The 12779-nt window shown below is 33.4% G+C and overlaps 1 protein-coding gene across 1 annotated transcript; it reads right to left on the minus strand.

The window, feature by feature from the left end:
* Positions 1 to 707: 707 nt before the first annotated feature.
* On the minus strand, positions 708 to 12571 carry LOC123562420 (protein C10-like). Its single transcript, XM_053525443.1, has 3 exons — positions 12515 to 12571; positions 3843 to 4019; positions 708 to 3200 (listed from the first exon to the last, which is right to left on the minus strand). The coding sequence occupies exons 1-3, from the start codon at positions 12555 to 12557 to the stop codon at positions 3067 to 3069; spliced, it is 354 nt and encodes a 117-aa protein (XP_053381418.1). The 5' UTR covers positions 12558 to 12571; the 3' UTR covers positions 708 to 3066.
* Positions 12572 to 12779: the final 208 nt, after the last annotated feature.

Consider the following 12779-nt stretch of genomic DNA (forward strand, 5'->3'; position numbering starts at 1 on the left):
TTTCTGTAATAGCTCTAGGTTTAAGGATCTCGCACATCTTACCTCTACAGAATGTTGTGAAACCAGAATCTTTCAAAGTGTTAAATTACACGCATTTGTTTTGTGATATATATAGGAATCTTTATTAGGATATACACATAATGAATGTTTACTTGAAATATAACTTGGCATAATAAATACTTATGCTTAGAACTTAAAAAAGTAGTTGCAATAGAAGTTTAATTTGCAAGTGATTAATTATCAATTATGATAATATGTACTACATGTAATATATGTGGCATTATTTTTTAGTACATATAACTTCGACTGTTTCTTGAGGGCCATATGGCCAATAGTGTTAAATATATATTTACATATAAAATTGAAATTTACTCTTGTTTTTTTGTACTAAAAATGATATGCTTTTTGCTTTATTCCAAGTGTGCAATAATGTCTCTTTTCAGAATTTATAACACGAGTTTTGAAATTAAAGCAGGACTAAATACAATGCATGTTTATGGAAATTATACAATGCTACAAGCTGTCTCTTTGAAGCGTATTATCTTCTGTGTAAAATCTTTCATTCAAGGTGTACTTAAAGAACCATTGCCAGAAAAACTTAAATGGACTTCGCCCCCACATTAATGTCAAAATATCACAATTTTCAAAAAGATCGTAATTATGGAAACTGTTGAAATCCCAAGTGGTATTTTCACTGTATGCCACAATGTACCAGGTACTTCTAAAAGCATGTCTGTTTTACAGTTTTAACCAGTGTAACGTATTAACGACTTTGTGCATATTTTACACACAAAAATAGAGTTATTTCCCTGTACTTCGAGCAATACAGTCTTTACATTTTCTGAAATATTAGATTGTTTCGTCTATTTCAAATATTTTGACAAAAATCTGGAGGTGTGTCCCTTTAAAGGCGTCTACCAATCATACTTCAGTTATCATGTTGTGAAACTGGAAAAGCATGGCAGTTCACCTAATGTACAGTAAGACACTGGTGATAAATCAGTGTTATGAGGCCCTCTTAAGAGATAAATATTTCTTGCTTTTAATATTTGTAAGTTAGTTAGAAGAATTTGTTTCACCATCAGTATTTAAGATAAATATACAACCGAAGTGATGACTACATATACACATTAACATATAGTATAAACATTGCAGTCTGTTATCGTGAACATCGTCATTTTCATGGAGGTTGCTTTACCTTTGAATCATAACAAAAACTTTTTATTTGTAAAAATTGTCGTGCAGGACCTCGGAATTGTGCATTGGTTTATCCCATGTCAGTCAGTAAATCAACTAGAATCTGTGAAAAGCATGTATTAAGTGGAAGAATTATACTGTGTGTGAATAGGTTGGGTAGGAATATTGAACAAGTTTTACTGGTATATTTTTCATTACAACATGTTTGTTCGTTATAATCTGTTACTGTGTATTATCAACATATGCTGTTACATATATATGCTGTTTTGCTGCTCTCATATTGTGTAACATACTGTTCCATCGTGTAGATAATTTATTGCGCAGCATACCGGTAGGTTATCAATATGTACAGAAGTAGAAATATTCATTTCTGTAAAATTGAAAAACAATAAAACATTAACAATTTTAAAAGGTTTTTTGTCTTTATTTCATACGAGATTCAAAATGGCACATGGAAGATTACATTGATAACTATACATGAGTAATAAGATGACAAGCCCGTCCCATCACTCATTAAGGTGGTTCTGCACATCTGATTAATCTTAAGTGACAGTGTAAGGTAACTTATTCGTTCAAGCTAAAATGATGCTGGGTAGCCATTATACAGTAACTTTAATGTGGCTGGGAATCTATTATATGCCCAAAATTAAGTGTGTAGAACTGTATTAAGTTTTACTATAGATGTGTTTTGATTTAAAAAAAAAAAGAAAAGAAAAATTTATAAGCAGCAATTTTAAGACTCAAATTTTTTTTTTTGACGAATTAGGAAAAATTGAGCACATGAACCTACACTTTTATCTAATCATATGATTAAAAGTAGGTAAATGTACAACTAAAAACAGTTTCAATAAAATCTACTTCGTGGAACATTTTCAGTAGAAGCCAATAGTGAAAATTGACAGTTGACCAATATTTTCGAATCAGCCTTGCAAAACAACAAGCACATGACCTTTTCTTTTACTGGCTGAATTTCCTTTGGATAGAATGAGACTTTGAAAAAAAAACAACTTTTCAATAAAATTCTACATTGTACAAAAATGTGTCTCAAACCTTTAGATCTACTAAGAAGCTTGTTTGATAAAACCCTGTATGTTCTTCATTTTCAAAACCCTGTACCAACAAGCGTTCAAATAAGTCCCACCTAAATATTATTAAGGAGTCCTTCCTATTTCTAAATACATATTTTACCCTGTTTTGAAGAAAACAAATGTTGCCATCTTTGGGGATATGTTTTCCTGTATGATAAAACAAAATAACACAGGCCTGTTTGGGTGAGATGAGAAAATTGTCAACCTTCAAAACATAACTTCCTCAAGCTAGTGCCTCTAGTGTTACTACTTTCCTCATGTTGACAATATCCCATATCACACTCACTAGCCCCTTTTATTTATATAATACAACCAAACATGTTACATATACATAATGTATAATTATGAAGGTTTTGACACTACATCTGGAATATTAATGTCTACTTCTAAACTTTGTTGAAATTAGAATGGTCTGAGTTTAGACACTAAGGAAGCTTACAAAATTGCATAAATAAGAGGGCCAAGATGGTTTAGGAGAAAAGCTGACCTAAACATAAAACTTAACCAGGCAACGCCAACGTTGATCAAGTGATGACAATAAAAAAAAATCAGATGAGCTAAAAGATGAATTATTGTTCTTACATGCACTGGAAGCATATATATCGTGTTACAATCATAAATATATATACAAAGTATACAACTGATACCCTTTCATTCACAACACATAACTACAGATCTACTGTAACAATAAATTATGTGTAAAAGCACTAAAAATACGGTTTTACATCAACATATTCACACATTTAGTCATTCATAACAGTGAAATTTTAAATGTCTTGTGTCATGACCCGTTGGTACTGGGACCCTGTGCTGCTATAGGTGGGATAAGTATGGCTCGAAGCTGACTGTTGAGTTGTGCAACATCTTGGTCTTGTTTCTCGTAAACTTTCACAGCCTGTGTGAATCGTATGACCCCTGAAATGTCAGATATAGAGGATAAATGACACCTAAAATGTCAGATATAGAGGATATATTAATATGACACCTGAAATGTCAGCTATAGAGGATATATCAATATGACACCTGAAATGTCAGCTATAGAGGATATATCAATATGACACCTGAAATGTCAGCTATAGAGGATATATCAATATGACATCTGAAATGTCAGATATAGAGGTTATATCAATATGACACCTGAAATGTCAGTTATAGAGGATATATGTTTGTTTCAGTGTAAGCTTGAGATATATTTCATGAATAGAACACAAGATACTCAATCTATATGGATGAGCAGGTACAATATGGTGCAATTTGGAATAGTGAGCTGAAAATGAAACTGCTACCGAGACATTTAGACAAATTTTATTTGGATTGTTCTAAATCAAGGGGTGAAAGCGAGTGTTCTAAATGCATATAAATAAAGATGCTCGTAGAGCTGTTTCACAGTAACACCCCCAAACAGACCTATAGCACTGGTATGTTAGAAAGTTACAATACTTCATGCTAGCATATTAATCATTTCAGAGGAGTTCACTGTAAGAGATCAGTGTGGCAACTGCTTCACTTGTGGGAATATACCTAACTTATTCTGTTAGTAAAACCACAAGCACTTACCATCGCCGTCAGAAGGGAACCCATATTTTTCTATAACTTCCATTTGTATTTGTGATGCTACAGGGAACACGGTCTGCATGGCCCGTAACATGTCATTTCCAGCATGATCTCGGGCTTCATCCAGTCTACGCACATTGCCAGGTTCACGAAATGCATATAAAATTTCCTGTAGTGCTCCTGAAAATAATCAAATCTTTACAGTTTACTGGTTCATGTTTTAAAAAGATGGTATTTTGACAATGGCTGTCCACAAACACCTTTTAGCAGATTTACTGCTATCATTAGACAAGTACCGCCTTGCGATCACCTGTCAATGGTCCATACCTTACTGCTTACGTCACGCATATCATTATTAGTGTATGTGTGCTTTCAGTGACTGCGAGTGTTTATTTAGAATACACAAAATGCTGCACCACCCCCTCCCCCACCACCCCCAGTCCCAAGTGACATTCCATGTCAAATGGAACCCCTGCAATCTGGTAGTTGACACACACTTTTGTACCTGAGACTGAATAAAGTGCCTTCTTCAACATTTTCGATTTAGCTTTAAACTACACTGTCAGGATTTCTTCAGGAGAATTTGCATATGATGCCCAGTTATTAACTCATTTAAATTTAATACAAAGCATTATAATTATATTTTTACATTACCCAATGCCTTGTTTGTTTTCTCTACTGCAAAACAATGTTGTTATTATTGGTATTATTTTATAGATATGCAAATAGCTCAGAATTACTATTAATATTAATCATTTAATTATAATAATTGGAAATGTAATTATTTTACAAAAATGAAATGTTTAAAAAATATTCCCTGACAAATGACCCAGCCTCAAAATGTCATGTTTCTGCAATTTAGTGCCATCGGGAGCCCGCTGTGTATCAAAACTGGTGTCGGGATAAGTACATGTATCTCCTCGCACATGTCCGCATTATATTATCGCAGACTGAAGTCTCTTATTTAAAATTATGAGGTATATTCAACCCATCTGAAGTTTCTACATGGATATTAATGTTTAATTTATTGGAGCAAATAAGTCTAACCAGCATCTTATGCCTTTAGATTTTTTATTGCATTTGTTTTCCTAACAGTAAATTGCAGATATGGGTAGGCATACAGAAATGACAACTATGAAATATTAAATCATAAAATAAGTCATCCCGATAAGCCTAGACTAGCCACTAGACTGATAATTAAGATATTTCTATGATTTTTTTTTGTTCATAGAGACAAAAGCCAGTCTATTCTAGAGATTTTCTAAGAGGACTGATGTTAGAAGTATCATATGATATTGGACACAGGATATAGACTGGTTCAGTTCACTACATTAAATTAAAAATGTAAAAAAAATATATCATAGTCTAGGAGCTAGTCTCGATAAGCCAGATGAGTAAGGCTACCCTTCTCCTCTTTAGACACCCTGTTACATTTAGGAAGTGTCTAGGCTCAGGGGATTTTCTAGCCATCCAGTAATCGATTTCATAATTAATAAGTTATTATTTAATACATTTTTACCTTTTATTTACTTAAGATATCAATACTTATCTGCAAACAAATTTTTGTGTGGATACATATCAAAGTATATTGTTAATTATCTCGAATAGATTACTGCATTTTCAGCCCATAAAATGAAAGTTTGCCAAAATCAATAATGGCGAAACAAATATAAGGAGATGATTATGTCGTTGTCATCTTTGTTGTAAGAGAGCATTTAGTTACATGTTTGCCTACAACTGAGGAGATATCACGCAGTACACAGTTCATAGGCATCCCTGCCATACTACAATGAGGCACTCTCATCATGCCTCAATATTTTTTTTTTTTGAATGAATGAAATTACACTGACAAAATATTTAAATGTAATATTTTGTAAGTAACTATCTTCTAATATATTGATTTTATTCCAAAGTTTGAAAATGAAAGGTAAAAATCTTATATTTCACAATTGTTTCATGATTTATTTCGAAAAATATCTTGTTATTTTCGAACTTTTATTCTTTAATTAATTTTGAATTCTTGATGATGATAATAATAATACAACAAAAATGTGTAGAATCGATATTTAATTATTCATTTATATCTCAGACACGCATATACATTAATAATAACAACAGCTGTCTGTAAGACAGCGCGCTCAACTTTTCTCAGTGCTTGACTCTGAATTAGAGCTTTGCCAGTAAAAAAAAATCCAAGTTAAAAAGGGACATAACTCTGTCAAAATTCAAATCAGTTGTGGGAATTGTGTCTCCTGGTGTAGACTTTGATAGTAAATAACTATTTTTGAGTTTCAAATCAAAAGCTTTAATAGTAACAGAGATATTTGACTTTATCAAAAATTTTAACAAAAAAATTCCAAGTAAAAAAAAGGACATAATTCTGTCAAAATTAAAATCAGAGTTATGGGGATTGTTTCTCCTGGTGTAGACTTTGATGGTAAATAAGTATTTTAAGTTTCAAGTCAAAAGCTTTGATAGTAACAGATATATTTGACTTTATCAAAGACTTTAACAAATAATTCTAAGTTAAAAAGGGGCATAATTCTGTCAAAATTCAAATCAGAGTTATAGGGATTGTTTCTCCTGGTGTAGACTTTGACGGTAAATAAGTATTTTAAGTTTCAAGTCAATAGCTTTGATAGTAACAGAGACATTTGACTTTATCAAAAACTTTAACCAAAAATTTTAAGTTAAAAAGGGGCATAATTCTGTCAAAATTCAATTCAGAGTTATGGGGTTATTTCTCCTGGTGTAGACTTTGACGGTTAATAAGTATTTTAAGTTTCAAGTCAATAGCTTTTATAGTAACAGAGATATTTGACTTTATCAAAAACTTTAACCAAAAATTCTAAGTTAAAAAGGGGCATAATTCTGTCAAAATTAAAACCAGAGTTATGGGATTGTTTCTCCTGGTGTAGACTTTGATAGTAAATAAGTACTTTAAGTTTCAAGTCAATAGCTTTGATAGTAACAGAGATATTTGACTTTATCAAAAATTTTAACCAACGGCGACGCCGACACCGGGGCGAGTGCAATAGCTCTACTTTTTCTTCGAAACTATAATAACATTAGAAAACAAGTTTTTGAATTATCATTTTTAATATAGTGGATATAGGCTGCTTGGTAAACCATCAAGTTCCTAGCACATAATTATGTAACAAATGCTTTTTAACAACAAAATGACAACAACATAATCATCTCCTAATTGTTTCACCATTATTGATTTTGGTAAAATTTTGTTTTATTGGCTGGAAAGTAGTAATCTATTCGAGTCGATTAAAAATATACTTTGGTATATGTATTCACAGAAAATGTGGTTGCAGATAAGTATTGACAGCAGAGCTACCGGCACCGCTGACAGTGTCGCATTATAGTTAGACGTGTGAAAAATAAAACAGATATAGTGTATATACTATCAATTGAAAATTCATGGTATTTATTGGAATCAGTGCTGTTCCGTTCTCTTCCAGTAGAATATACACAAAGTAATTAACGGTGTCAGTAGACTCTTGATGTTTACGTATTACAACAAGAGCTGTCTCCATAGGATGACACATGCCCCCGATGGCACTTTGAATGAATAGTTATGGCCGATGTTAGAGTTTAGGACCTTTGACCTATGGAGCTTGGTCTTGCGCGCGACACGTCGTCTTACTGTGTCACACATTCATGCGTAGTTATTTTAAAATCCATGCATGAATGACAAAGATATGGACCGGACACGCCCATCAATGCACTATCATGAAAAATGACCTTTAACGTCTAAGTGTGACCTTGACCTTTGAGCTACGGACCTGGGTCTTGCGCGCGACACGTCGTCTTACTGTGGTACACATTCATGCCAAGTTATTTGAAAATCCATCCATCGATGACAAAGATATGGACCGGACACGCCCATCAATGCACTATCCTTTAATTTCTAAGTGTGACCTTGACCTCTGAGCTACGGACTTGGGTCTTGCGCGCTACACGTCGTCTTACTGTGGTACACGTTCATGCCAAGTTATTTGAAAATCCATCCATCGATGACAAAGATATGGACCGGACACGAAAATTGCGGACAGACTGACAGACCGACGGACCGACAGATGGACAGACGGTTCAAAAACTATATGCCTCCCTTCGGGGGCATAAAAATGTCCTGCTTACTGCTATGAACATGGAATAACAATGTAAATGGGTGTTTGATGATAAGAAATTAGTGCCAAATAAATTTTCTAGGTACAAAAAAGCTGTAATACATAAATTACAATGTGAAACGATTTTCATCCCGCTGTCGTGACTGAAATATTTCATATATACATAAAATTGTTGAGGATGACATCACAGAAACACTTCGATGCAACGGTAGCGTGATCGTTGGGTAACACCTAATTCATATTATCTTAAGTAAATAACAGGCAAAATTATATGAAATCATTACTTATTCATTAAGAGATCGATTACTTGATGGCTAGAAAATCCCCTGAGTAATTGCTAACTGTTCGGTATCCGGATGGCTAAAACGCAGGCTAGGCGTCCGGTAAATGGACAGTTTGACACTAGGCCAAATAATTTGACGTGATCAGGCTTCTCACTATAGGGTATCATTGTCCTTGATAATCATTAACTTGTGAAAGTTTTCATCACTTAGACAAAATTGTTCAGATCTGAAGATTTTTCCTGCAATACTAAACAGTCGTTCTTCTGGAGCTGACATTTTGAACAAATCATCATTTTAATAGTTAGAAAGCAATCTGCAATGTTGCTTTCAACAATTGGGTCATTTTATTGTTGTGTTTGGAGCAGATTTTGTCCATAGCTTGTTTTAATCAAATTGTGATTGGAATAATTAAACTGGCCGTAACATTCACATCTGCTTGTATTAGTACTGTTGCTTCTTCAAAGGGCTGTAAAATTGTGCACAGTTCACTTAGAAGCTTACGTTTATATGAATTTAATTTCACTGTGACACTGTCAAGTTTGTTCAGCTTTTCTTCAGGAATGTTCAAGACTGACCTTATCATTGTCAGTTTGAGTTCCAACAAGTAACATTTGCTGTCTGTAGCCATTTTTCACCTTTGATATCGACAATGTACTCCCAAAAATTATGGATGGGCACGTTTTATATTTGGCCTTTATGGGCCCAGAACAACCCTTGGGGATATCAAAATAATCCAGCACCCACTTTGACATCTTTCAGTAAAGTCGTGAAAGGACAGTTTGGTTACAATTAAATGCTCACAAATTTTGAAGGATAAATTATAATATTAATAGCATTCTGATTTCAATTCAGGCAAGTCATGTTTGCATTACCAAGGGTCATTGTTTAAACTGTTCGTATGTATATTAACTGCTAAATGTCATATTTTCTCACCTGTGCATAATACATTGAATCCACAGTGACAGTAGATAATGCAGGTGTCAGTGGATTATTGATCCTTAATAGTGGCCAAAGGCATGTTATAATGCCAATTGCCTAATAAACTTGTAAATAAGTTAAAACTATAATAAGATGGTAATTTAGTACATTTATCATACATTTTGTACCTCTCAATTGATTAGGGAAATGTTTTTGACTACATTGAACTTATTTGGAATATTCTCAAGATGAAGTGAATCAAACATATTAGAGATAATCACTAACATTGTAAATTTATATATTGATACCCTGATGTCATACTTTTCCTTCAGTAATCAGAGAGTAATCAAAAGTAATCACAATTACAGGCAGAAATTCACTGTAATTGATTAAATTACATTACATGTAATCAGATTGAGGTGAATACCAAAAACATTTGAATACTTGCATTTGAGTAATCAGTTACAGGTGATTACAATTACTGTATTCAATTACCCCAAGCCCGGACGCGATCCTATGAATACTGAGATAATTTCTTCATATGGGCAATATCCCCACTTGCGTCAAACACTCAAAAGACCAAAATAGTTGAAACAACTTCCGATGAAATTTTCATCACTGCCGATGCTTTATATGATATAGGTTTAAATGCCGTTTATTTCATGAATTGGCCATAAATTCAAATAAAACTTTCATCTATCAAAAGGGGATTCAATTCCTCATTGATTTATGTAAAAATTATCAAATAATATCCAAAATTACAGATTTTCTGGTGATTTAAACCTTTGTATGTACTGTACACAATTAACGTTTACCGTGTACAGTATGCCAATATGCGCAAGCGATAAAACCAATAACTTTACACGTGGTGTACTGTGATTTATCTTCCATTATTTTGGTCCTTCAAAGTTTTGACTTATAGATTGCCCTGTCACAAATATAAAACAATCTGAACTTCGAATTATTTTGAGTAGGTTAGCCACTTCCAAGCTAAACAATTTCAGTTCAGAGATGTTTATAAGCTGTTACAGATCCCTGAGCTGAAACGAATCCCATATTGAAACCTATCCAGGAATTGTGCCAGAAGTCTGTCACGCTATAATTTCATCAAATTAAATGCAATGGACTCACCTTTTACTTTAAAATATTTCTATTCCATTATTCTTTTGATCTGGCACAAAACAATACATGAAATATAATTTGAACACAAGTTAACTTATACACACAAGTTTCAAATTGGTACCCCTGTCTGCAATATTTTGTTTGCCATTGCAGTTGTCACCTGATTACGGTACTCTTCATTTTGAAAACAAACAGGCAGTATAGAATCATTATTTGTTGACCTTTTCTGAGAACTTAAACCTTCTAATGTATGTTTTTTATGAATTTTATTGAAAATAGTTATGTTTATGATTAAATTAAATTCATAAATAGGTAAAATTTTGATCTTGATTTTCAAAAATAACCACGTGCTCTGAACTGTTGCATGTTACATCAGTTTCTCACGAGAGACTGTGCGAGATGTTGCGGTTTGATACTGTTAGTTAACCAAATGGGGTTTCGCCATAACTTAATAGATGCAACCATCAGAAAATAAAAACAGCGTCAGTTAAGTTATGGTAGCCAGAACTAGCCACTTCCTTACATTTATCTATAAATTACCAACCCCCTCTGTATATAAAAACTGATTCCAGATGGTTGAAGAATACTTTCTTGAATGGCCCAATACAGACGTCACCACTCTCTGTAGATTTAGTCTGTTTACGTTTTTTGACTTTTGTCTTTGTTGATAAACAGAACTTATCGGTTATATAGCCCATTTTATAGAGTCAAGTTACCAATGCTCGGCCATTTTCTTTACATTATTGCTAATATTGTTTTACTGAAGTTGTTCAGTTTCGATCAGAATCGTTTTTTAAACAGTACACCATTGTAGAAAATAGGTCAAGTGATCAAGCGCCTGATTGATCACAGATTTCGGAGTAAAATAAGTGCGGTGCAACTAAGGTCAAACACCACTAATTTCACCAGATACGAACCAATGCTCGGCCACCCATTTATAGCGGTTGTGAAAGGTATGTGCTTTGATTTTATTATATTCTTATGTTATTAAACATGTTTCTAGAAAAAATTATGAGTAAAACAATAATATTTCAATATTTTGAAATAGGTATATACACATATTAAACCTACATGTATTTCGATTAGTACATTTTTCTTTCAGTCAAACTAAAACAATGAAACAGATCAGGTAACAACAAATGCAGCAGCAATTAACTCTAATACAATAAAAAAGTTTATATATTAGAATTTAAATGAATAACAAATAATTTAACTCATTAACGTTGGGGGGCTAGTGCGGTGCGGTCTATTATCTACACTGATAACACCGATGGTGTTGCCGATAGAAGCAAATTTTTGCAGTAAAAAAACATAAAATATAGTATATTCTGTATATAATTCAATAGAATATATATTTTTGTATATATTTATGTAAGAAAATATACAGATGAACGTTTTTACCATAGATTGCGGCAAAGAGCTATAAAATAAACAGATCGGCAACTTGAAAGCCATATAGAACAAATCTCGCCAACATCCCGTGACAACTGAATGAGATCTCGTTGTAAGCGTCTGTTGATCATGATTGATCAAGTCAGCAAATGCTTTGAAATAAGGTTACTTTCGGATCATTTGTTTATCATGATAATGGTGCATTTTTAATGTTATTAGTATTTTCTACACGGGGAAGGAATGAATTTATGATTGAAAGTCTGAGAAATCAACAGCTTTCGTTTGAAAAAGGACTCAAATTGGTTTATTACGTGCCGGACGTACCACCAGTTTTATACTTCAGTAAGCGTCTGTTGATCTGATCATGATTGATCAAGTCGGCAAACGCTTTGAAATAAGATAACACGCTAACACGAGATGTCGCGGGATTATCCCAAGTTGCCATTCTGTGTATTTTATAGTTCTTTGATTGCGGTGATCTTAACTCAGAAAACGCAAAATGATAGCTGTCACTATTGACCGGTTTCGTCTGCTATAGAAAAAACAAGCGCCTGGTCGAAACAGATTTGACCCCATTTTGAATTGGCGTCCTTACATCGAAAAATAAACAAACACTAAAAGCAAGGGTTTGAAGTCCTATTTTTGATAAACAATAAAGAATATTAGGTGGCCGAGCACTGGACTGGCCGAGCATAGGTAACTTGACTCTACCTGAACAAAGTAAAACAGTTAACAAATCGCACAAACGCTATTACATTAAATAACCGAACGTTGGACGAAGTGTTGCAAGTCCATTTCCACAGAAAAAAATAAAAAATACCTTTACAGTCTTGTAACGAAAAATGTTGCATGGAGGCCGCCATTACGGTTGAGGATAATAACTATATAGCCCGTTATACTCCTGTACAGAAGTTTAGTTGTTAGGTCAGAGACCACCAATTGTTTTCCCATAAACTTCCATTGTGACATTATGACCTGTTCGGCCTTTCATAAAGGTTTCAACACATTAAATAGCTATTCTTCTCTATTCTAAATAAAATTGACATATTCCCAATGGCTGTAGCACACATCAGGACCCATTTTAA

Source organism: Mercenaria mercenaria, chromosome 15, assembly GCF_021730395.1.
Source record: "Mercenaria mercenaria strain notata chromosome 15, MADL_Memer_1, whole genome shotgun sequence".
Taxonomy (NCBI): Eukaryota; Metazoa; Mollusca; class Bivalvia; order Venerida; family Veneridae; genus Mercenaria; species Mercenaria mercenaria.

Coding starts and splice junctions, on each gene's coding strand:
- LOC123562420 (XM_053525443.1), bottom strand. CDS start 12,557: ATGGCGGCCTCCATGCAACATTTTTCGTTACAAGACTGTAAAG. Junction 4,020..12,514: donor TTCGTTACAAGACTGTAAAG/GTATTTTTTATT, acceptor GATTATTTTCAG/GAGCACTACAGGAAATTTTA. Junction 3,201..3,842: donor GTTCCCTTCTGACGGCGATG/GTAAGTGCTTGT, acceptor CTGACATTTCAG/GGGTCATACGATTCACACAG.